Source organism: Acinonyx jubatus, chromosome A3 (genome assembly GCF_027475565.1).
Source record: "Acinonyx jubatus isolate Ajub_Pintada_27869175 chromosome A3, VMU_Ajub_asm_v1.0, whole genome shotgun sequence".
Taxonomy (NCBI): domain Eukaryota; kingdom Metazoa; phylum Chordata; class Mammalia; order Carnivora; family Felidae; genus Acinonyx; species Acinonyx jubatus.
In genome coordinates this window covers 28,872,541-28,898,000 of record NC_069388.1, presented here as the reverse complement: position 1 = coordinate 28,898,000, position 25,460 = coordinate 28,872,541, and the positions used below count along the sequence as shown (strand labels likewise).

At 44.7% G+C, this 25,460-nt stretch overlaps 1 protein-coding gene across 2 annotated transcripts in view; it reads right to left on the bottom strand.

Moving 5' to 3' along the window:
- The window catches only part of EBF4 (EBF family member 4), a 61,566-nt gene that overhangs the window by 29,616 nt on the left and 6,490 nt on the right, over positions 1-25,460 (bottom strand). For both annotated transcript variants that reach the window (XR_003423940.2, XM_027069720.2), the window contains exons 3-7: positions 20,594-20,750; positions 20,306-20,369; positions 20,097-20,152; positions 18,420-18,493; positions 17,266-17,334 (exon numbers count right to left, since the gene is read on the bottom strand). Coding sequence is in view for 1 of the 2 variants with exons in the window: in XM_027069720.2 (XP_026925521.2) it covers positions 17,266-17,334; positions 18,420-18,493; positions 20,097-20,152; positions 20,306-20,369; positions 20,594-20,750 (420 nt within the window). In the remaining variant the exon portion in view is untranslated. The remainder of the gene's footprint in view (positions 1-17,265; positions 17,335-18,419; positions 18,494-20,096; positions 20,153-20,305; positions 20,370-20,593; positions 20,751-25,460) is intronic.

Genomic DNA, 25,460 nt, shown 5'->3' with positions numbered 1-25,460 from the left:
TTTCATTTAATATATTTTTTGCCACAATTTAAAATATGACATCAGTAAGTGATTTTTTGGTGACCTAGACAACATAACTGTAAAATTACTATAAAAAATAATTAAGAATAGTTGGGAAAATTCTAAAATGTAAGTAATGAGGAGGAGTACTAGATCTCTCTATTACTAAAAAATGTTATATATCTTCAAAAATTAAAACAGCATCATATTCCACATTAATAAATAGATGGAATAATGAAATAGGATGGAAAGTCCAGAAATACAAATAATTATATTTTCATGCAAATATAGCATGGGTAATATTTACAATTGGTAGGAAAAGATGGATTTTCAATAATGGCTATTGGGACAACTGGAGCTATCAGAAAAAACTATAGGTAGACCCATTATTTCCTAACTTTAACCAGGGTAAATTCCAAATGGATGATTTCCTTTTCCAGTAGTATGGTAGACTCTGCATCTTCAAAGTGCCTTCCCAATACAACTATATCCTGAAGTTTTATCTAAAAGGTAAGGGAAATCTCCAAGGATTTAAAAAACAAAAACAAAACCAAGAAATTGAAATCTGGGTGGGAGCTGTGAACTATGAGCTGGCACAAATATTAGGGTTGTACTGGCTGCAAATGCCAATACAAACACACGGGGATGGAGAATAGGGACCACTTCAGATAAGGGCTCTGAATCCTCTGGGGAAACCAGAGAGGTCCTAGTTTGGTAGCACCAACTATTCCTGGTAGAATGAAACACAAATCCTTCCAGAGGAAAGCATACCCTGTTCCAGCCCTGATGTGGTTCAACTAAATATGAGCGAAATTCATCACTACCACAACAATCACAACAAAAACACCAAACAAAAAACAAGCCATCATGAATGAGAGTCAGCAGAAGTAATGAACAACAGATACAGGACCCAAGGACTTCAGATATTGGAATTATCAAGTACTGAATGTAAAATAACCACAAACATTTAAAAAATTTTTAAACCTTTATTCATTTTTGAGAGATGGAGAGAGACACAGCATGAGTGGGGGAGAGGCAGAGAGAGAAGGAGACGCAGAATCTGAAGCAGGCTCCAGGCTCTGAGCTGTCAGCACAGAGCCTGACGTGGGGCTTGAACCCACCAACCGTGAAATCATGACCTGAGTTGAAGTCTGATGCTTAACCGACTGAGCCCTCCAGGTGCCCCAACCACAAACATTTTAAAGAAATAAAAATTTAATTTAAAAAATCAGTGGGGCACCTGGGGGGCTCTGTCGGTTGAGTGCTAAACTTCAGCTCAGGTCATGATCTCATGGTTCGTGAGTTTGAGACCCGCATTGGGCTCTGTGCTGACAGCTCGGAGCCTGGAGCCTGCTTCAGATTCTATGTCTCCCTCTCCCTCTCTCTCTGCCCTTCCCCACTTGCGCTGTCTCTCTCTCTCAAAAGTTAATAAACATTTAAAAAATTTAAAAAATAACAAAAAATGAGTAAGCACCAAGAGACCACCCAAGTAACCCAGACATATTTGAAAAAGAACTAAATAAAACTTTTAGAAATCACTGAAATTAGTAGCTCATTGGCTAAAGTAAATAATATTTTAGATACAACTAAAGTGAGTTAGTGAATGGGGAGATGAATAAAAAACAATTACCCAGAATGCAGTACAAAGAGAAAAATAGATCAGAAATATAAAATTGTTTAGGATATAGGGAGGACAGAATTAAAGGTCTAAATTGGAGCGTCATTTGAAGTGCCACAAGGAGAACGGAGAGAATAGAACTGAGATGTAACATTAGGCAAAGGCTGAGCAATTTCCAGAAGTGAGGAACGAGATAAGTAGATCAACAAATTTTAAGCAGGTTAGAAAAAAAGTCCACAACCAGACACATTAGAGTAAACTGAAGAACTCCAAAGACAAAGAGAAGCCCTTATATTCAGACACAGAGGAAAGAGAGTTTGCTCACAAAAGAATGATATGTATGCTGTACCTTTCAACAGCAACCATGTAAGTATTTTAAAGTGCCAAGTAAAAAAAAAAAAAAAAAAACTATCAATCTAGAATTATGTTCCAGGAAAGCCATCTTTCTTTTTCTTTTCTTTTCTTTTTTTTTTAACGTTTATTTATTTTTAAGACAGAGAGAGACAGAGCATGAACGGGGGAGGGTCAGAGAGAGGGAGACACAGAATCTGAAACAGGCTCCAGGCTCTGAGCTGTCAGTACAGAGTCCGACGCGGGGCTCAAACTCACGGACCGCGAGATCATGACCTGAGCTGAAGTCGGCCGCCCAACTGACTGAGCCACCCAGGCGCCCCTGGAAAGCCATCTTTCAAGAAAGACAGTGATATGAAAACATTGATAGTAAAACAAAAGCGAGCATGCTATTTATCACCACAGACCTTCACTAAAGTAGGAACTTTTATAAGATATACTTCAGAAGGAGAGAAAAATGACCCAAGAGGAAGTTGTAAGATGCAAGGAAAAAAAAAAAAAGATAAGAAAAAAAAAAACACCCTGGTAAATCTAAAGAAAAAATTTTCATACATGATAAAAACTATTTAAAATGTGTGGAATTTAAAAGAGTTAAAATTCTGGACTACACATCTTATAAATAGGGCAGGGGTACTAGAAGGGTCTGAGATCAGTGGCGAGCTGGTAAATGGTTAACAATAATTTCCAGAGTGGGGAAATCCATGACTTATAATGTTTGTTGACTTCCATGATTATATACGTTCCACCCATGGCTGATTTCAAGCTATCAGTGTAATGTCATTGAATATGGAATTGGGAAGAGATACCAACAATTAACTCTTGTGAATTCATATGAGCAAGCTCCAGCACTCCACTATCCAAGATTCTATTAGTCAGGAAAGAAATTATGACTTTGTTACGAATACACAGAAAATTTCAAGGGTGATAACTACAAGAATAGAAATTAAGTGAATAAACTTCTAACCAGGAAAGGGAAAAATGGAATAAGAAACATACACTGCATTAAACAAGATACACAATTTTTTTATATAGCAAGAAAGGAAAATAAACACAGAAGAAGTAGAACAAATACAAAGTAGGGGCACCTGAGTGGCTCAGTTAGGCATCTGACTCTTGATTTCGGCTCAGGTTATGATCCCAGGATCATGCAATCGAGCTTTGTTGGGCTCCACGCTAAGAATGGGGCCTGCTTAAAATTTTGTCTCTCTCCCCCTCTTCCCCCTCCCCATTCTCTCTCTCTCTCTCTCTCTTTATCTCTCTCTCTCTCTTTCTTTCTCTCTCTCTCTCAAAATAAATTAAAAAAAAAGCACAAAGATGGTAGAAAATAGTTGAAATAAATCAATAATCTCAATAAAGTAAATGGACTTAATTTGCCAGTTAAAAAATAGACTGGATTTAAAAAATAAATCCAGCGGGGCGCCTGGGTGGCTCAATCGGTTGAGCGTCGGACTTCAGCTCAGGTCACGATCTTGCAGTCTGTGAGTTCGAGCTCCGTGTCAGGCTCTGTGCTGACAGCTCAGAGCCTGGAGCCTGCTTCAGATTCTGTGTCTCCCTGTCTCCCTGCCCCTCCCCCGCTTATGCTCTGTCTCTCTCTCTCTCTCTCTCTCTCTCTCTCTAAAATAAATAAGCATTAAATAAAAATAAATCCAGCAATATGCCATTAAAAGAGAAATATTCCAGGGGTGCCTGGGTCACTCAGTTGCTTAAGCATCCGACTCTCTGTCCCTTCCCTGCACACGTGTGCACTCTCCCTCAAAATAATAAAGAAATAAACTTTATTTAAAAAAAAGAGAGAGAAATACTTGAAACACAAGGACACATAATGGTTGAAAATAAAGATGAAAAGAGGCATATGATGCAAATATAACCAAAAGTAAGTTGAAAGAGCCTGTAAATAATATGAGATAATACAGACTTTACAGCAAAAAAAATTTTTTTAATTAAAAAAATAATAAAAATAAAATACACACACATACACATGCATATTAGAAATAAAGGATCACTAAATGCCCACAAAAAGTTCAACCCAGAAGAGAGCTATAAGATTTTAAAACTTGCCCACAATCAATAAAATAGCCAATAATATATATTATTATTAATTACATACTGTATATAATAATCTTCCACATGAATATTCAGCTTATCTTTGTGAGTTCCATCAAGTTTTGATGGCTAAATTAATATATATAAATTTAGATATGTGTATATATATATATATATTTTTTTTTTAACATTTACTCATTTCTGAGACAGAGAGAGACAGAGCATGAACAGGGGAGGGGCAGAGAGAGAGGGAGACGCAGAATCTGAAGCAGGCTCCGGGCTCTGAGCCATCAGCACAGAGCCTGACGCGGGGCTTGAACTCATGAACCTCGAGATCATGACCTGAGCCGAAGTCAGACGCTTAACCGACTGAGCCACCCAGGTGCCCCTGATATGTATATATAAAAAATGATGAAACTCACAAAGATAAGCTGAAAGTTCATGCAAAGATGATAACCTTATATCTCAATTCGTAACAGGTCAAGCAGACAAAGGGAAAGACAGATCTGAACAACACAGTTAACAATCTTGATTATAAAGTGGTAGACCCAATTAGACGCACAATTAGGTTAGAAATTGGCAACAAAAATAAACAGAAAAACACCACATGCTTGGGAACTAAAGAACATACTTCTACTTCTGCTTCTAATCAAGACTGAGTAACAGAGACTACCTTTACCTGTGGCCTGAAAACAAAACAAACCAGACAAAATGCACTGAATATTTTTCAAGGCAATAGACATCGGAGAACAAGAGACAGTGATCCCTAAAAGATGGGAAATAAGTGAGGTGAACCTGACAAATGTCTCAGCATATTGCTTTGAGAGTTTCCAGATCACAGCACAGGAGGGGGGAACTGAGGCAGAGCCCAGCAGATGTCAGAATTGAGGAGATAACACTGAGAGTCCATGGAGACCAAGGTAGCTAGACTTCTTAGGACAGACCTACCTGGAGGAGAGAGGTACACAGAGGAACCAGAAAATATAATATAATATATGATATATAAATATTATTGAAACATCTCCCTCGAGTATTTAGTAGAGTATTGGAGCAGTGTGTGCATATAACAAAATTACCCAAGGCCAAGGAAATAACCACCCAAAAGGAATAAAGAGAGTAGTCCTGGTGCTCGCATGGAGATGGGAATAGTGCCTGTTTCTACTAGCTAGACTTAAAAAACTCATAATTCATGAGAGATTGGGTATAGCGCTCAAGAAGGTCTTACTTCAGTGGTGGGGAGTAATTAGTCCTAGATGGAATATTGCTGTGGAACCGTCTAATAAATCATGAAATGAAGACTCAAAAAGATCAAACTGTTTCCAAGTAACTTAACTGCATCCCAGAACAAAAGCTCGAGAGATTTATAGGAATACAAAAATATCCAACACCCACAAGGAAAAATTCATGTCTGGCATCTAATTACAGAATACCAGGCATGCCAAGATGCAAAAAAATAAGACCCATAATGAGAATAATCCATCAATTGAAATAGAATAGACACAGATGTTAGAAGTAGCAGGAAAAGACATTAAAAGAGTAATTATAACAGTACTTGGTATATTCAAAAATTTAAGTCGAGACATGGAAGATATAAAAAAGATACAAATCAAACTTGTAAAGATGAAAACTACAATGTCTGAGATAAAAAATATGTTGGAAGGGATTAACAACAGACGAAACATTGCCAAAGAAAGGATTAGTGAACTTGAGGCATGGCAGTAGAAACTATCGCAAATGAAAAACAAAATAAAACAAAATCCCCCCAAATGAAATGTCAGTGAGCTGCAGGAAAACCTCAAGCAGTTTAGTACTTAAGTAACTGAAGTCCCCAAAGGAGTGGGGTGCAAACAAATATTTGAGAAAGTAACGGTAAAAAAACTTTCCAAATGTAAAGAAAACCGTAACCTCATAGATCCAAAAGGATCCATGAACTCCAAGCATATGAAACATGAAGAAAAACTACACCAAGGCACATGATAGTCAAGTTGTTAAAAATGCATAATAAAGAGAAAAATCTTAAAAGCAGCCAGAGATAAAAGACATGTATGCACACAAGCACAAAGATAATGATGGTAACAGATTTCTCATCAGAAATGCAAGAGAAGGGCGCCTGGGTGGCTCAGTCAGTTGAGCATCCTGACTCTTGATTTCAGCTCAGGTCATGATCCCACGGTCATGGGATCAAGCCCCACATTGGGCTCTGTGCTGAGTGTGGAGCCTGCTTAAGATTCTCTCTCTCTCTCTCTCTCTCTCTCTCTCTCTCTCTCTCTCTGCCCTTCTCCCCAACTTGCACTCTCTCTCTCTAAAAAACAGAAAGACATGCAAGAGAAGACAATGAACATCTTAACAACAACAGTCAACCCCAAATTCTCTACCCCGTACTATACAAACAAATATTAAAGATCCCCTTCAGGCATAAGAAGAATGGAAATCTGGGTCTACAGAAAAGAATGGTTAACTACATGGGTAAATGTAGAAGATATTTTTCATCTTTTCAAAATCTCTTTGAAAGTAATTGGCTGGGGGCAACTGGGTGGCTCAGTCGGTTAAGCATCTGGCTCGTTTCGGCTCAGATCATGATTTTGCGGCTTTGTGAGTTCGAGCCCTGCATTGGGCTCTGGGCTGACAGCTCAGAGCCTAGAGCCTGCTTCAGATTCTGTGTCTTCCTCTCTCTCTCTGCCCCTCCTCCACTCGTGCTCTCTCTCTCTCTCTCGAAAATAAATAAACATTAAAAAAAGTTTTTTAAAATATAAATTGTCTAAATTTTTGAATTTGTTGGCATAAAATTGTTCAAAATGTTCCTGATATATTTAATATATCTAGAATATATAGCGATGCCACATTCTCATTCCTGATATTGGCAAATTGTGTCTTCCCTTTTTTTTCTTTATCAGTCTGGCTGTAGATTTATCCATTTTATTGATCTTCTAAAAGAACCAGTTTTTGGTTTCATTGATTTTCTCTATTGTTTATCTGTTCCCTATTTTGCTATTGATTAGTTCCTTTCTTCTGCTTACTTTGGATTTAATTTCATCTCCTTTTTCTGGTTTCCTAGAATGAAAGCTGAAGTCATTGAGTTAAGATTTTTTTAGCTATGACATCAAAAGCATAATACATAAAAGAAAAAAATTAATAAATTGGACTTCGTGAAAATTTAAAAACTCATACTCTTCAAATAACACTAAGAGAATGAAAAGACAAGCCACTGGCTGGAAAAAAATTTTTTTTTTTGTAAAATAGATATCTGACTTTTATCCACAGAATATAGACAGAAGATAGAGAATTCCTACAAGTTAGTAATAAGCAAACAACTCAATAAAAAGGAGGAGTGATGGTGGAAGATTTGAACAGTCACTTCTTGAAAGAAAATGTGTGGATGGCAAATAAGCACATGAAAAGATGTTCAACATCATTAGTCAGTAGAGGTGTGCAAATTAAAGCCACAATAAGACCCCCACCACACACCTATTAGAATGGCTAAAATTAAAAAGATAGACTATTATGCTGATGAGAATGTAGAGGCCCTACAACTCTCATACACTGCTGGCGGGAATGTAAAATGGTACAACCTCTTTGGAAATCAGTTAGGCAATTACTTATAAAGTTAAACGTACTCTTTTTAAAAAATGTTTACTCATTTTTGGGAGAGGGAGAGAGAGGCAGAGAAAGAGAGGGACAGAAGATCCGAAGCAGGCTCTGTGCTATAAGCAGTGAGCCTGATGCAAGGCTTGAACTCACGAACTGTGAGATCATGACCTGAGCTGATGTTGGACACTAAACTAATTGAGCCACCCAGGTGCCCCAAAGTTAAACATACTCTTACTATATGATCTCACCATCACTCTTAGGATTTTTCCCAAGAGAAATGAAAGCACTTGTCCATAAAAGGACTTGCACATAAATGTTTATAAAGCTTTATTTGTAATAGCTAAAAACTGGAAACAACCCAGATGGCTATCAAGAGATGCTGGCACAAACACATTTTGCTATATTCGTACAATGGAATACTACTCAGCAATAAAAAGGAATGAGCTGTTGATACATGCAACAACATGGATGAAACACACAAAGAAGATTATGCTGAGAAAAACCTAGACGAAAAAAAGCACACATTGTATAATTTCATTTATATAAAATTCTACAAAATGCAAATAAATCTATAATGACAGAAAGCAGATCAGCGGTTGCCTGAGGATGGAGGTAAGGGGAGAGAGGGAAAGATTCCAAGGGGGCATGAAGGAACTTTTGGGGTTGAAAGATGTGTTCACTATTTCAATTGTGGTGATGGTTTCATCAGTGTATACATATGTCATAACTTTTCAAACTGTATACTTCATGTACATTTTATTGCATATCGATTATACCTCATAAAGTTAATTTAAAAAATTTTTAATGTTTTATTTTATTTTTGAGAGAGAGAGAGAGACAGAGTACAAGCAGGGGTGGGGCAGAGAGAGAGGGAGACAGAATCCACGAAGCAGGCTCCAGGCTCTGAGCTGTCAGCACAGAGCCCGATGTGGGGCTCGAACCTGTGAACCATGAGATCATGACCTGAGCTAAAGTCAGACACTTAACTGACTAAGCCACCCAGGCGCCCCATAAAGTTAATTAAAAATAAAGAACAAGAAAACACACCTCTAAGTATCCCATGCATTGAAAAAGAAGTCATAACAGAAATGTAACAATCCTTGAAATGGAGTGATAATAAAAATATGAGATATGAAAATGTGAGCTATACGAAAGTAGTATTTTAAAGAAATGTGATAGCCTTAAATGATTGTATTAGTAAGGAAGAAGGTCAGTGATTAATGAAATAAGTGTCCAACTCAAGAAATTAGGAAAGAACAAAACAAAGTCAAGGGAGAAGGGACAAAATCAAGATAGACGCAGAATTAATGTAATGCAAAGCAAACACACAAAAATTGGAAAAAGATTGAGTAAGCTAAAAGTCTTAGAAAAGTGACAAATTGCTGACAAACCTTATTGAAGAGAAAGCTATGATACAAACAACTAATACCAGGAATGGAAAATGTTCATAGTTAAAAATACAGCAAAGAGAAAAAAGATAAGAGAACATTATGAACAACTTTATGGAAACAAATTTGAAAACTTAGGTACAATGTATAAATTCCTTAAAAAAAAAAAAAACTCACCAAAGCAAAGTAAAAAAAGAAATAGAAGGCCTAAAATGTCTATGACCATTTTAAAAAAAAGAGTCAATGGTTTAAAAATTCTCTCTTCCTCATCCGCAAAAACTCAAGGCAGATTATAACAAATTTTCAAGGAACAAATCATTCCAAACTCATACAAACTCATCCAGCAAATAGTAAAAGAAAGAACATGCCCCTTTTAATTATTTGAGGCTGGTACATCACTAACTGTCAAAATCATACCTGGACATTATAAGATAATTACAAGCCAATCACTGTTGAACATAAATGCAAAAACTCTAAAAATATTATTAACAATTCCAATTCCTGCAGCATATAGAGAAGACAGTAAACTATTATCAAGTTAGATTTCTACCAGTAGTAATTCAGGATTAGGAAAACCAGTAGTGAAATTCAGCGCATGAATAGTTTGAAGGAGAAGAGCTATCTGATCAACTCAGTACATGCAGAGAAAAGCAACATGTGAAGTTCAACATCCATTCATGATTTTAAAAGCCTCCCAAAACAAAAATTTCTTACCAAACTTTTTAACCTGATGGGATATACTACCAAATAGTTACAGTTAACCATGTTTTTAATAGTAAAACATTAGAAACATTTTCTTCAAAATAAAAAAACAAGACAAGAATTCCATTGCCACTGCTTGTACTCAGTGCTGTACTTGAGGTTTAGCCAGTGCAATAAAGTAAGAAAAAAAAAGTACGTAAGAATTAAATAGAAAAAGGAACAGTCAAGATTGCATAAGACGACTGCTTATATAGAAAAAGCAAAACAAATCTAAAGACAAAGATCCATATGCAAATATTAATTGCATTTCTCTATACTATCAACAAAGAGTTAGAAAATATAAAAAAAGATATAATTTGTAATAGCAACAAAATATAAACTGTACTAGAAATAAGCTGCTCATACATCTGAATGGCTCATTCTCTCATCTCTTTAAATCTTTCCTCAAATTCCACCTTCTCAATTTGGCCTACTGTGACCACTCCATTTAAAAATCACATTTCCCCAACCCCCAAATTCCTGATCAGTTTTTTTTCTCTATTTTTTTCCACATGTCACGTTCTACCACACTCAGAATTACTGCTCTTGCCTATCTTCCTTCCAAGAGTACAGATACTTTTGTCTGCTTTGTTTAGTCTGGTATTCCCAGAGTCTAGAACAGTGCCTGGTACATAGTAGATGCTCAATAAATATTTATTGAATGAGTAAATAAATTAAAAAAATAAGTATATGTGGTCTTTATTGAGAAAATTATACAACTTTACTGAAAGGCATTAGAGAAAATATACATAAATGGAGAGAGAAACCATATTCATGGATATGGATTCAGTAGCAAAAAGATGTGAATTCTCTTCCAAATTAATGTACAAGTTAATTGTAATATTAACCAAGGCACCCAAAGATCTGTGTGTGTGTGTGTGTGAGTGATTTTATAAATGGATTATAAAATTTATATGGAAACACAAAAGGCCAAAATATGCAATATTCTCCTCAAGAACAAGAGAGGGTAGAAGGCTTGCCCTACACACTTGTTTATATCATTATTGTAGAGCTATAGTGATTAAAAAACATGATGTCAGCACAGGGACAGATCAAAGGAATAAAACAAAGAGTCTAGAGACAGACCCACAAATAGAAGGAAACCTGATTTCGAATATAGATGATACTGCAGCTAAGTAGGAAAGGATGAAATATTTAATAAGTGATACTAGAGTAATTAGTGATTCATAAATAAAAGTAATTGGAATGACTCCTTAATTCACACAATGCCCCCAAATTAGTCCCACATGGATTATAAACCTAATTGTAAAATGAAAAAGTGTAAAACCTTTACAAGAAAATATAGAAGAATATCTTTATGACTCAGCATAGGGAAAGAGTTCTGAAATAAAACACAGAGTAAACACCATGAGAAAAATATTGATAAATTCAGCTAGATTGTGATACTTGAAATCACTGATAAAGGATCAGTATCTAGGATTCATAAAGAACCATTAAAATCAGTATCAAAAACCCGAACAATTCAAAAAGAAAAATGGGCAAGACTTTAGCATATACTTAGTAGAAGTAATGCAAATACCAAGAAACAAATAAAAATATGCTCAACTTCATTAGTAATCAGGAAAATGCAAATTAAAGCTCCCACAAAATTCCCTGTGTGCCCACTAGGCTGGCAAACACGAAGAGGTTTGACATCAGTGAGTGTTGGTGAGGATGGAGAGCAATAGGAACTCAATCACTGTGGCTGGGAGCACTACTCAAGACAACCATCTTGAAAAACGCTTTGACCTTGACTCCTAAAGTTAATCACGTCCACACCCTATGACCTGGCAGATCCAGTCTGAGGTTGACATCCTAAACACACTCTTGCACCTGTTCGAATTAGGAGAGACAGACAAGAATGTTCAAGGCAGCTTTGCTTCTAACAGCAAAAACAAAGCACAGCCAACCATAGTTAAATACAGCACAATTAAAAAGAACATTTTAGAAGACTACTACAACGCGATATCACTTATAAAGTTAAAAATAAGCACAACTAAACATATTGTTTACAATCTAATTTTTAGCTATTAGATATTTTTTAGATATTTTCAGGATAAACCCACAGTTCATTTACTCATCACCTTTAGGAGAGGGGTAGGCATCGGTGTGAGATAGCAAAGGCTTCAGTAACACTTCTAATGTCGGGCACCGGCTGGTTCAGTCAGTTAAGCATCCGACTCTTGGTTTCAGCTCAGGTCATGAGCTCAGTTTGTGGGTTCAAGCCCCGCATCGGGCTCTGCACTGATAGTGTGAAGCCTCCTTGGGATTCTCTCTCTCTCTCTCTCTCTCTCTCTCTCTCTCTCTCTCTCTGCCCCTTCCCAGGCTCACACTCTCTCTCTCAAAATAAATAAATAAATAAACTTTAAAAATAGTATTTTTAATGTTTTAATTTTAAGTTAGTTGGTAGGTTCACAGGTGTACGTTGATCATTATGCCTCAGAATTTCTATCTTGTTATATTTTTCTTCTGTATGTATTATATGGGACACAAGAATTTGGTTATTTTTTCAAATGGATCAAATATTTACATGTAAACAATGAAACCATAAAGGTACCAGGAGAAACCATAGGATACATTTTTAAAAATAATGTTGGTGTGACAGAGGCCTTTCTAATGATGACAAAAATCCAGAGCACTTAAAAGATTGAGCGGTTGGGCAAGTTTCGTCATAAGAAGTTACAAGATAACAATCAACTAGAAAGAAAAAAGAGCGACACATGCAAAGGGCTAATTTCCTTAACATATACTCCTACAAATCAATAACGAAAGCCAATCCTTCATAGAAAAATACACAAAGGGGGCGCCTGGGTGGCTCCGTCAGTTAAGCGTCCCACTTCGGCTCAGGTCACGATCTCGTGGCTCATGGGTCTGAGCCCCACATCGGGCTCTGTGTTGACAGCTCAGAGCCTGGAGCCTGTTTCGGATTCTGTGTCTCCCTCTCTCTGCCCCTCCCCCGCTTGTGCCCTGTCTGTCTCTCTCAAAAAGACATAATAGACATTAAAATTTTTTTTTAAAAAAGAAAAAGAAACAAAGGATATGGACAGATAGTCCACAGAAAAGGAAATACAAATAGACTTTAGATACCTGAAACCATGTTCAACCTCAGAGTGACAGAAATGAAATTCACCAGGATATCCCAATACACTTTGCTGACAGAGAAAGATTTAAAAAATATATATACATATAGTGACCACTGCTTGTTGCATTTTTCAACCCCAAGATCACTTGCCTTTACTCCCTGAAGATTTTACTGCTGCATCACTACACATACTCTTGGACAATGATCCTGTCATAACTCTTGGTGGTTTCATTATCAATATAGATAGATAGTTCTTCCAAGACATTCTCCTCTGCATTCCGTGAGCATCACTCCTCCAGTGACCTTGTCTCTACCTTCCCTTGGCCACATCTTACTGATAAATGTAATCCCTGAATAATCCTACCTACGGACAACCCACGGTCTCACCATCTTCTAACCTCCAGCTCAACACCTTTCTGGTACCTCAACTCCAAAAAATTGTTTTGCCCCATCACAGAACCTGCATGTCCTGTATCTTGCTTTCTCTTCACCCGCCCATATTCCTCTCCCTATCTAGCTTAAATCCCTGGTTCCATTTTCGTAAACACCCTTTGCATACTCTTTTCGCTCTCTTGCCCTCTCGGGTTTCAATACACTCACCTGGCAACCCCCTAATTCTGCTTCTACACAACCGCTTACCTGTTCTGCACCTGCCCTCTCATGTAGTTTAGCGTGGCTGGAGAAATTTCTCACTTATGACCATAAACCTGAGGCAGGCCCTTTGTAGCTGCTTGATAATCACATGACGTTTCCATGGTTCACTCATCCTCCTGGACAACTATTTCATGCCCTAGTGTCTCCTTCTCCATCCTTATCCTCCACTGTTGACCTTGCTTCCCCTTACACTGAGAAAACAAAGCAATCAGGAAAGAAGATGTCCTGATTTGCCCACTTCTGGGTCCAGGCTCTCTGACTTCCTTGCTCTGTCCATTGAGAACTGCCTGTGTTCCCAGCTAAACCAGTCCTCCTCCACCCATGCATGGGATCTCATGCCCTCTGCTGACTAAAGGACATGGCTTCAGCAATTTCCACCTCTATCTCTCCTGTAGCATCGTTTCCCCCTTTCCTACTGGGTTCTCTCTTCAGCATATGAAGACGCTGTATTTTTTTCTTGGCCTTTTCATTTCTCTGATTTCTTTATTTTAATTTTTAAGAAATGTTTATTTTGGGGCACATGGCTGGCTCCGTTGATTGCGCATCCGGCTTCGGCTCAGGTCTTGATCTCACAGGCGAGTTCGAGCCCTGCAACAGGCTCTGTGCTGACAGCTCAGAGACCGGAGCCTGCTTTGGATTCTGTGTCTCCCTCTCTCTCTGCCTGTCTCCCGCTCTCTCTCTCTCTCTCTCAAAAATAAACGTTAAAAAAAAGTATTTTATTTACTTACTTTGAGAGAGAGAGAGAGAAAGAGTGCAGGTATGCATATGTGAGAGCAGGGGAGGGGCAGAGACAGAGGAAGAGAGAGAATCCCAAGCAGTGAGATTCTGAGCAGAGAAGCCTGCCCCAGGCTTGATCCCACCAACCACCAGGTCATGACCTGAAATCAGCCAACAGTTGGTCACTTAGCCGACTGGGCCACCTAGGCGCCCTTCTGATCCCTTTAGAGCAAAACCAGAGTTCCTCTGTTCACTGCCTCTAGTCTCTCTTCTCCCGTTCTCAGACACCCTCCTAACAGACTTCTGCCCCTCCACTCTATTGGAATAGCTCTTGTTCAGGTCACCGATATCCCCCTCATTGCTAAATGTAATGGTCAATTCTTAGTCTCCATGAGATCATGACCTAAGTGGAAATCAAGAGCTAGCTGCTGACTGAGCCACACAGGTGTCCCTGGAATGTTTTCTTATCCAGACTTCTAGGACATTCCACTCCTCCGACTTTCCTTGTACTGCCTTGGCTGCTGTTTTTCATTCTCCTTCGCTGGCTCTGCATCTCCATGACCTCTAAACACTGGATAGCCCAGATTCAGTTCTTGGACCTCTTCTATTTTCATTCAGCATTGATTCTCTTAACGACTTCATTCATTCATTCATTCATTCATTCATTCAGATTTCTATCTGCAGCCTGGACCTTTCCCTTGAGATCCATCATCATGTTTTCAGCTGCTTATCAACCCCCCTGGACATTTAACAAACATCTTAACACCAAACTCCTGACCTCTCTCCTCCCAAACCCACTTGTCCTGAAATCTCTCCTCAGGAAATAGGAACTCTGTCCTTCCGAGATGATCAGCTCAGAAATCTTGGATATGTCTTTAACTCCCCTCTCTCTGTGTCACTTTGTCTCTCTTCCCGTAACAGATCCTGTCAGCTCTGCCTATGAAATTTATCCAAACACTTCCTGCCTAACACCCCGTCTATAACAGCCTCCGCTTACTCTCACCTGGATAACTGTACTGGCTTCATAACTCAACTCCCTGCCTCCCCCGTTGCCTCCTACAGGTCATCTGCAACACACGAGTCAGAGTGATCTTGCTAAAATATAAATCAGGTCATCTCATTCCCCTCCCAAGCCTCTCCTGCCTGCCCCCTATCCCCCGCCCATGGCTTCCATGCCATTCAGAATAAAAGCCAAAGTCCTTATAATGATCTATATGCAACCTACAAGGCCCTGTCTGCATGGTCTTGCCTGCCTCCTCCCCCACCCGCTGGTTCTCTGACACCACCTCCTCCCATGGTCCCTCTTCCTCCGGTCACCTGCGCTTTCTCGCTCCTCCTTAAATGCATCAGGTACACTCCTGCCAAGAATATTCTTCCCCTGGATTCAAACACGGCTCACTCCCTTACTTCCTTCAGGCCTTGGCTCAAATGTCATCTTTTCAGCGAGGCTTTCCTTAAATACTCTAAAACTGCAATACCCCCTTCCTGGGCATTCTCTGATCTTTCATGACGTTTGCTTTTTCTCCTTAGCCGTTACCACCATCTAAGATAATATCCATTTCACTCATTCAGTTCGTGTCCACCTCCCCTGCTAGATCATAAGCCCATAAACACAAGCATTTTTGTCTGTTTCAGTCGCTGCTTAATCCACAGAATATGGAAGAGACCCTGGCACAGAGTGAATATTAAAAAATGTATATTTGTTGAATGAATAAACAACATATTTAATTGGCCAGAGGGTGGGCAACAGGCGTTCTCAAATCTGCTGGTACGAATACCAACTGTGTAATCTCCACAGAAGGCAAATTGACAATAACTATTAAAATTACAAACGCAGGGGCGCCTGGGGGGCTCAGTCAGTTAAGCGTCTGACTTCAGCTCAGGTCATGATCTCATGGTTCATGAGTTTGAGCTCCGCATCGGGCTCTGTGCTGACAGCTCAGAGCCTGGGGCCTGCTTCAGATTCAGTGTCTCCTTCTCTCTCTGCTCCTCTTCTGCTCATGCTCTCTCTCTCAAAAATAAATAAACATTAAAAAAATTACAAATGCATATCTCCCCTGACCCAGAAGTGCTGCTTTTAAAGTATCCTTCATATAAATGCATGTATGTGCAAAGTGACACATGGAGAAAGTAAGCCACTGCAGAATATTTTATCCCCGAAAAGAAACAAAAACAGCCAAATTGTCCAGCAATGGCAGACTATAAGAAATTATAGCTTTTCCATCCCATGGAATAGTTTGCAGTAGCAAAAAAGAAGAAAGAGACTTCTTGTGTCCTGATGGAACCTCCCGGATACACACGTTTTTTAGAGAAGAGAAAAGGAGCTGAAAAGTACAGTCGGTGTGCCATTATTTTTATAAACATAAAAGGAAAGGTACAAAAAGAATATGTATCTGCATTTTCAAATCTATGTGCAGACTATCTCAAGAAAGATGCCCAAGAAACTGCTAACAACGGTTGCTTGTTTGGAGGGCAATGGATGGGTGAGACGCAGAGGTGGGAGCCTTCCCCCCCCCCCGCCCATAAACTCTTTTAAACCCGAATTTTTGCTCCTGTGAATGGTTATGTATTGAGAGGAGAATAATTCAAAAGGAAACAAAATAATTTTTAAAACATCGTGGTGGCAGCATGCATCTTTACACGCATCGCCTTGACAATCCTGTGACCAAAACCCACCAAGTATGTCCCCACTTTTCAAACGAAGCAAACGGGAGTTTAGAGTCGTCAAGTCAAGCAGTGTAGGGGTAGAATGGGATGGGGGACTGGAACCCTGCTTACCCTGCCTTTCTCTTGCCAGCCCCTCAGTCCTCCCAGCCCATGTTCTGGGCTCTGGTTCACTTCCTCCGGCCCCCACCCCCCCCCACCCCGGCTCCCCAGAGTGGTGCCCTTCCACAGGGACCACACTCCTAGGCCCAACCCCAGAAATCTACCACCGGGAGCTTCGCTCAGAGGCCAGGGGTGGCAGCTCCCTGGAGTCTGACAGTTCGTCTCTGCTTAGAGCCACCAACAGGAGGGTGGGTGTGCCACCATGCCCCGCAGCTGAACCCAGCCCGCCCTGGCCCCCCAGGGCCTCCAGCCTGTACCTGTCAATAATGACCGGGTCAGAGGGTGTCTCGTTCCGGTTGCCACAGCTCTTCCGGTCACAGCACCGGCTGGGGGAAGATGAGGAGAGAGGGAAGGAGGAAAGGGAGGGAAGGAGAAGGTGTGTGTGTGTGTGTGTGTGTGTGTGTGCACGCGCACGAGTTCGCACACATGCTTCAGGATGAGGATACTGATGTCCTGTCTCTGAGTATGGAATCCCTGGTCCAGGGGACTCATTCCCAGGAGCCTGGGGGAGAAGGAAGGGTCTTCGTGGGGACCTGGAAAACCTAGTCCTGAGTGCAAGGTTGGCTGGGGAACCCTTGTCCCAATGGCATGCTGCTCCTGGCGGATGCAGGAAAAGCAGGCTGCCGGCCACCTACAGGGTCTCTCCCTCTCTCTCTCTCTCTCTGGACACTTTTTATACACATAGAAAAGAGCTCAAATTGGAAGCATGCAGCTCATAAATTTTCAAAAAGTGAACCCACCCATGCAACCAGCACCCAGACCAAATGTGACGATGTGATCAGAGCCCCAGAAACCCCCTCATGCCTCTTCCTTGTCACTACTCTTCCCAAAGGTAGCCAGTGTCCCAACCAGATTTTTGAATACTATTCTCTTCTCCATGCATGAAGAAGTGCCTCTCAGGACCCTGTACGACTGGCATCTCTGGAGGAGACCTTGCCTAGAAATGCCAAGCTCTGGGGAACGAGGGAAGGGGAGCCAAGAGCTGTGCCCCGCCCCCCGCCACCACCCTGCCCCCCCTCCCCACCCCGCTGAGGGAGCACCCTGAGGTTCACCTAGGAAGCAGCAAAGTTTCCTCTCTCTAGCTCCTGAGCTAATCCGGGAGGCCCAACCCTGCTCCCCCCTCCCCCCAGCAAGCCTCCCCTGAGCTTTATTAGTTAAGCTTTCCAGTGGTGGCAGGAGGCCTCTCTTACAAAAACACTTGGCGAAGCCACATAAACAGGCCAGGCTAATGGGGCCTCAAGGACCCTCTCTTCAGCCAGCACTGTGCTCAAGGGCCTCCCTCCTCCCTCACCGCCTTCCCCCACCCGGCTTCCCTAGGGAGCTGCGAGGAGGAGGAGGGGGGTGACAGTGGTCAGGGGCAGGGCCTGGTGGGGACTGAGGGGCAAGGTGCAAGTGACCCAAACCTTCTCACCTGCACATGATCTCATGAGTGAGCAGCACTCGGCACATTTCAGGGTTCTTGTCCTGCCCCTCATAGATGATGGCCTGGGGGGAGAGGGGGAGCGCACAGGCTCGAGGGGAAGGAGGCTCCTCTCAAGTCCAAGTGGAGGGAAGAGATGAGCCCTGCCCCCAGGGAAGATCATGCCCTCCAACTTGCTCTGGGCCTCTGGGGCGCCCAAGAAGGCAAAGCAGGAGCTGGGATCTGGGCCAAATCAGGACCACCACAGTGGGGGGCGGGATGGGCTAGAGTGTCACGAGGTCGGTCTACAGATTCTGGTTGTCCGCAGGCCGCGCTTCCCAGAGCCAGCTCTGTTTGAGGCTGGGGATGTCCCCAGACCACAAGGACCAAGGTCAAGTTGTTGGTGGGGTAGACACACTCTTTTCTCCACTGTTTCCATGTCCCTAGTGGACCTCTGCCTCCTGCTCAGAGGCACTGTCCCTCTGGGCTCTCCGTATCGTGTCCTCAGCCCAGGGCCGCGTGTCCCCCTTGCACTGTTCTATCAGCCTCCCCGTGGGTCCCTTAGCATCTGCTCTGCCCCGAAGCAGGGAGTGCGAGCTTCATAAACCGCAGCTCTGGTTTCCCAGTTTCTAGCCGTCTGCGCCTCCCGGCCAGCCCTTACTTGTGGGGTCCCTGTCTCTCTGGACCTCTTCCAACCCCTTCCACATTTGTCCCTTGCACGGTCCCATTTGCCACACTGCCTGGTCTGCCTCCCACACCGCGGTGACCACAGGCTTTCTAGAAATAAACCACTTCTTCCTCTGCCCGGGGATTGGGTGGAGGCTACTTGAAGACTGTGGGAAAGCGCGTCTCCACCTTGCATTCCAGGCCACTGACTGGCCCATTTGTGACACAACCCTGCTCCTTACCAGCACTCACAACTTCTCTGAAGAAGCCCTGAGTCTTGGGGCCCTGCCTTTGGCAGGATCCACAGGGATTTACTCAGATTTCAATTTCCCCAAGCTCCTTATGCTGGCCTCTGAGCCTCCTGTGACCTTCCACGGCAGCAAGGCACTAAGGATCTGCAGTAGAAGCTCTGGGGTCCCACCCGGTCCCCTTTCCTGGACCAGTGCTCCCATCCCCCAGCTGTGGTTAGTGTAGGCTGCTAAGGGCTTTCTCTTGAGAGTTGCCCTCAGCACATAGGACTGCCTAGCCTGGAAATGTCTCAAAAGTTACACTCTCCCCTTGGGAGTGGTCCGCAGCCAACGACTGACTGATACAGGATACAGAATCCTGGCCTCCTTGCCTCAAGGGGGCGCAACTCGGTGCCATTCCGTCTCTAGAGCTCCCTGCGGATCAGGCTGAGGCTAGACTCCAGCTGGGACCACGTCCTTGCTGAGCCCCGCTCAGCCTTCTCTGTCCTGCTTCCTTCTCTCCCCTTCTCCTGAGTGCTTTTCCACTGCTCCCCAGTAAAGCCCATGCACCTGAATGCCCCTCTAGGCTGGGCTTCTAGGGGAGGCAACCTAAGAGCCTTTGTACAAATATTACCTTCTTCCAGATTGCAGGGCAAGGCCATGCACACCCTCCTGCCGTGTGGGGGCTGGACCAGTGGGGAGGAGCAGCATGGGGGAGGCGGGGGCAGGGATGAGGATTCACACTCAAATGGGGTCCGAGAGGAGGGCGGGATGGGCCTGAGCTGGGCTGGCTCACCTGCTTGGACATGGAGTCAATGAGGCGCACATAGAGGTCCTGCTCCGTCCGAAGTCCTAAGGGTGGGGAGGTGGAGAGGGCTTGCTGGGGCCTCCCCGATGACGCCACACCCTCCCCACCTGGAGCCAGGCCCTCCTCCGCCGGAGGAATGGGGCCTTCTACGTCACACAAGGTTCGGGGATCCTAGACCTCCTCTGGGCGTCACTCACCATTGTTATACACCAATCGGAGGCGGTAATGGATCCCGTTGTTTGTCTTTTCAGCCCCAGGTTCCTGCAGGGACAAGATGGGGAGGATGCTTAGTGTTCACGTGGATCCTCCAGCCTCCCCTCAACCCCCCCACCCCCACCTCATCCCACGCCCTCTCCCTCCCTTCCATCCATTCCACCCCCCTCTCTGCCCGCCCCTTCACGGGCTATCCATTCAACTGCCCAGTGGGAGGGGGTTCCGGGAAGCCCTCCCTCCCCACCCCATGCTCTGGCCCACGAGCCTCTCACACGGTCCTTTTCCACGAAATCGATGAAGGCTGTGCGCTCCACCTCCACGGGCTGCCCCTGCCGGTCATACATGGCCAGCACGAAGTGGAAGAAGTTGGATTTCCTGAGGTTGGAGGGGGGCTGCTTCTCAAAATGTGCGCGTGCCAGGCCCACGCCACTGCGAGGAGGAAAGGAGCTGGAAAACCACCGGAAGTGCCCTCCGGAGAGAAAGACCCCATCGCCTCCGACCAGGAAGGTGAGCTGGTCAGGACATGGGTCTGACATGGCAAGAGTCTAGGCAAGAAATTAGATTGGATGGGCCCATTCCATCCTTGCCTTTGCCAGAGATCTCAGTTCTAGACAGGGCTCCCCAGACGGTGGTCACCCTAGCCTGCTCTGCTGGCGACAAGTGTCACAGCAGGCAGCAGTGGAGGCAGGTTTTCCCCTGGGCCCCACATTTTGAAAGGCTGATCTCTAAAACCACATATATGAGCGGCCAATCTAACTGACCAGAGGCACCTGTGACTGCCCTTTAGCGCATCAGGGGGCAGCTAGGAGGTTCTGGAACAAACAACCCACTGTACCCCAGCCCGTGACATTAAACTGGTGCAGGACCACTAATCTGCCCGGCCCACAACCTGGGCTATGTCTGAAGGCAGGGGGTGTCCTCCGTAGGTATATAGGGACCTGCCTTCACACTTTAGGAAAGATACACGCTGGTTCCCTTGGGCAGAAGGACCTTCTGGTCTAGCCTTGCCCAGACTTTTTCCTGGCTCATCCGAAACGATTCCTAGAAGCAAGGCCTGGGTGAGAGCAGAGGGAAAACAAAGGCCCTATTCATCAAGTATTTCCTCAGCCTCAACGACGTACCAAGCACTGGACGCATGGCACTGAGTGGGGCCAGAATTAAATGCCTGGAAGGGAGGGAAGACAGATACAGAGAGCTATAGCACAAGGCACAGTGGTGGGTACTCCCCAAAAGATGTTATTATGCAAAAAATCTATAGAGGCAAATCACTTCTGTCTGTGAGAGGTGAGGGAAAGCCTTCACGGAGACGGTGGCTGTTCCCCTGGTTCTTGAGGAGTGACTAGGAGCTCGACAGTTGCAGCGGGCCAAGGGGCAGAACAAACAGCATGAGAAATGGTTGTAGGTGTGAGGGTTGGTGTCATTGGACCAGATTTTAGATTTTAGATTTCTAGATTTTTTTTTTTAACGTTTATTTATTTTTGAGACAGAGCATGAATGGGGGAGGGTCAGAGAGAGAGAGGGAGACACAGAATCTGAAACAGGCTCCAGGCTCTGAGCTGTCAGCACAGGGCCCGACGCGGGGCTTGAACTCACGGACCGCGAGACCGTGACCTGAGCTGAAATTGGATGCTTAACCGACCAAGCCACCCAGGCGCCCCTAGATTTCTAGATTTTAGAAAGTGAAGTGAAGTGAAGAGAAGAAAAGTTGCATTGGTAGTGCCAGACTGCGGAGACACAAAAGCCAGGCCATGGAGTTTAGACTTTCTCCTCCGGGCCACTCTTAAAAAAGAGTGTTCCTTGGGTCTCTCGTAGCTTCAGATCCTCCTTCCAGAAAAGGTGGCTGTGGCCACAGTCACCGGGAAATGAGGCTTCGTGGCGTGCACAAGTGTATGTGGGGGGCCCTGGGACACCCTCCAGGAATGGACCTTACTTGACTTGGCTCAGGCTGGCGTTCCCGCGTGTGGTAGCCAAGATGGTGCCCCATGATCCCCTCCTCCTGGCATTCGCGCCCTTGTGTAGTCCCCTCCCAGACTGTATCGGGGTTGGTCTGTGTGGCCAATAGGATGCAGCACAAATGAGAGCATATGATTTCCAAGGTTAGGTCATAAAAGACACGGTGGCTTCTGCCTTGTTCTGTTGGATCAGCCACCCAGGGCAAAGCTGGCTGCCATCTTGTGAGGACACTCAAGCAGCCATGTGGAAGGTCTACATGGAGAAGACCCAAGGTCTTCTCCCAGCCCTCAGCTTGCCAGCAGCGTGAATGAGCCACATTGGAAGAAGATCTACGAGCCCCAGCAAAGCCTTCAGATGACTGCAGCCTCATAAGAAGCCCTGAGCTGCTCCCTGATTTCTGACTCTGAGAAACTGTGTGAGATAATGGATGTTGAGGGATGTAGTTTGATAAATACAAGGAAAGGCCACCAGAAGGTTCTGAAGCCAGGCAGGGCTTAGAAGATGATGCCTGTGGGGAGGGTGCAGTGGGGTGGGAAAGAGAAGCTGCCCCAGGGATGCGGATAGGATGAGGGTGATGGTGCTGGGATATTCATGCAAAACCATAATATCTGGGATATCCTGGCTTGAGAGCCTCATTATGTTTTTACTCATATATATTCAGGATTTTTTTAAATGTTTATTTATTTTGAGAGAGAGCGAGGGCACTGTGCACACAAGCACACAGAAGGTGGGGAGGGGTGGGGCAGAGACGGAGGGAGAGAAAGAATCCCAAGCAGAATCTGTGCTGTCAGTGCAAAGCCCTATGTGGGGCTCGAGCCCAGATCCCACGAACCATGAGATCATGACCTGAACCGAAATCAAGAGTCGGACGCTTAACCCACTGAGGCACCAAGGCGCCCTTCCTTCTACATATTATAGTAAATACAATGAAAGGACCAGTGTTCTACCTCCTCAAGCCTACTTGAGAGCTTCACCGTTCCATGTGAAATGCTGATTTCAGAGGCAGAAATGATGGTCTTCTTTCTCTCTGATCAAGGAGTTGGAGGAGGGCCACCCACACCTTCTCTTCCTCACCAACCACTTGTCCCTTTCTGCAGGGATGTTCCCCCTCCAGCTTCCCATTTCCTCAGCCTTCTCCTCCCCTCCCTTTCAGGCTGCCGGTCCTTTCAAGTCCTGGCCTTGACCCTCCTGCTTCCCATTTGCCAGAAGCAGGGATGCCCGAAGAGCTTTGATCACAGCAGGTCCTTGATTACTGTTGATGCATATGCTAATGAGGCAGCAACCCTGACCCCAGGACCAGTTTAGGGGTGGTGGGAGGAGGTGCTCCCAGGGTCAGGTTCCAGGACCACCTGAGGGGAGAAAAGGCAGAAGGGTGGGCTTGTGGAGCCCTCCCCGATCACTGTGCCCTTTATTCCATCAGCTAGCCTAGGGAAGGTGTCTGGAAGGCTCTCAGGCAGCAGGGATGGAAGGTCCAAGGAGAGGGGCCTTAACAGACAAGGGGTGGATGCCGAGCAATAACGCAATCCCCTAGACCACTCAGTGGACCCTTTCTTCACAGACACCCCTGCACTTCCAGGCCAAGAGTAAATCAATGATGTTGGCATGCGCCTCTCTCATCCATCCCTCTTGGCAAATGTCAGTCAGTCCCGGGTCCTGGCTGCCTGCCAGCTCCTGCCAGGCTTCTAAGGACCAGACCTAGGAAGTCTGGCCCAAGTCCCAAGCCAAACTCCCTTCACGGGGTTGCCCTCCATCCAAGAGGGGATTCCTGGGGAGAGAGGTCAGGAAACCCAGGGAGAGAGAAGAGAGCAGGTCCTTCTGCCCCCTGCCTGGGGCCTGCGTACCAGCACCCAGTGCTGCCAGCTGGGGGACACAGAGCAGCTGCACTGCCTCACGCACCTGTGCCCTACCCCAAAGTGGGGTCAGGCTCAGTTCCGTTCCTGGGGCGGCCCAGCACCATCGTCCCTTCCCCACCTTGCTTAGCAGGTCTGAGGCACCCGCCTCTTCCCTGGCTCACAGACATCCAGGCAAAACAGTGGGACAGGTGGCTAGTTTACAGCTCCCGACAGGATTACTATCAGGTGAACAAGGACAGAACAATATGAGGAACAGCTCCAGCCCCCTGCAGACCTGGTGAGGACCGCAGAGTGGGCGAGGCCCCTGCTGGGCACACCCAGGGCTCGCTCCTGGTCTGTGAGTGTCTGCAGTTCACCCTGCTCATACTCTGGCTGGACATGTGAGAGGGTCAAGGTGAAATAGAATACGTTTTACTTTAAAGGCATTCCGGTATTTCCTATGAGCAAGAGACAGAGAATGACATAAGGGTCAGCACATCAGCAAGAACGTGAGGTAGGTCTGGACTATCCTTCCTTCTCCTTCCTGGCCCTCCCCCTGCACCCTGCACCCCCAACATGCAGGAGGTGACCAATCAACATCCCGAAGTGGGAGTGCAAGCCCCAAAGGGAGAGGGGTGGGAGGGGTAAGGAGAGACTTTTGCTCTTGTAATGAGGAAACAAACCAAGATGAAAGAACACAAAGGAAGAAAAGAGAGATTGGCTCAAACTCAGAAAACAGACATGGGGGGGGCAGGGGTGCAGAGAGGTCTGAGAGCCCCTGCTGGGTGCAGGTGGGCTACCGGTGGGAGGTGGGGCCACTGTCTGCTCTCTTACTGGCTTAGAGACAGACGGATGTGGATGAAGGCCAATGTCTCTGATTCTGTGGTCTCCAAGATGGGGTTGCCCAAGACCGCCACCGGGATGCGGGGAGAAACTACAGGCATGTCTCTGGCTATGAATCCTTTATCTACAAGAAAGAAGGGCAGCAGGAGTAGAGCCCCTGAAGTCTGGAGAGGCAAGGCTTCAAAGGCAAACGGTGATTCCAGGAAACACTTGGCCAGGCTGGGGAATGAGACAGGGAAAGGCACTCCCTAAAGGGTGCCTTATCAACAAGTTACTGCCCTGGGCAACTGCAGCTCAGGCGGCTGGGAGCTCTGGAAACAGTCTAGAACAGGTGCTGCAGAGTTATCTGCCAGAGGGCTGGAGGAAGGAGCTGGGGTAGTCATCCACCAACTTCAGCCATTGGCTGAGGGCTCCCGGGGCAGCGTTTCTAAGGTACTTTGCGGCCTGGCGCGCAAGCGGGCAGAGCGGGCCCTGGCAGCCTGCGGAGGTTCCGGGAGGCAGATGCCGGCAG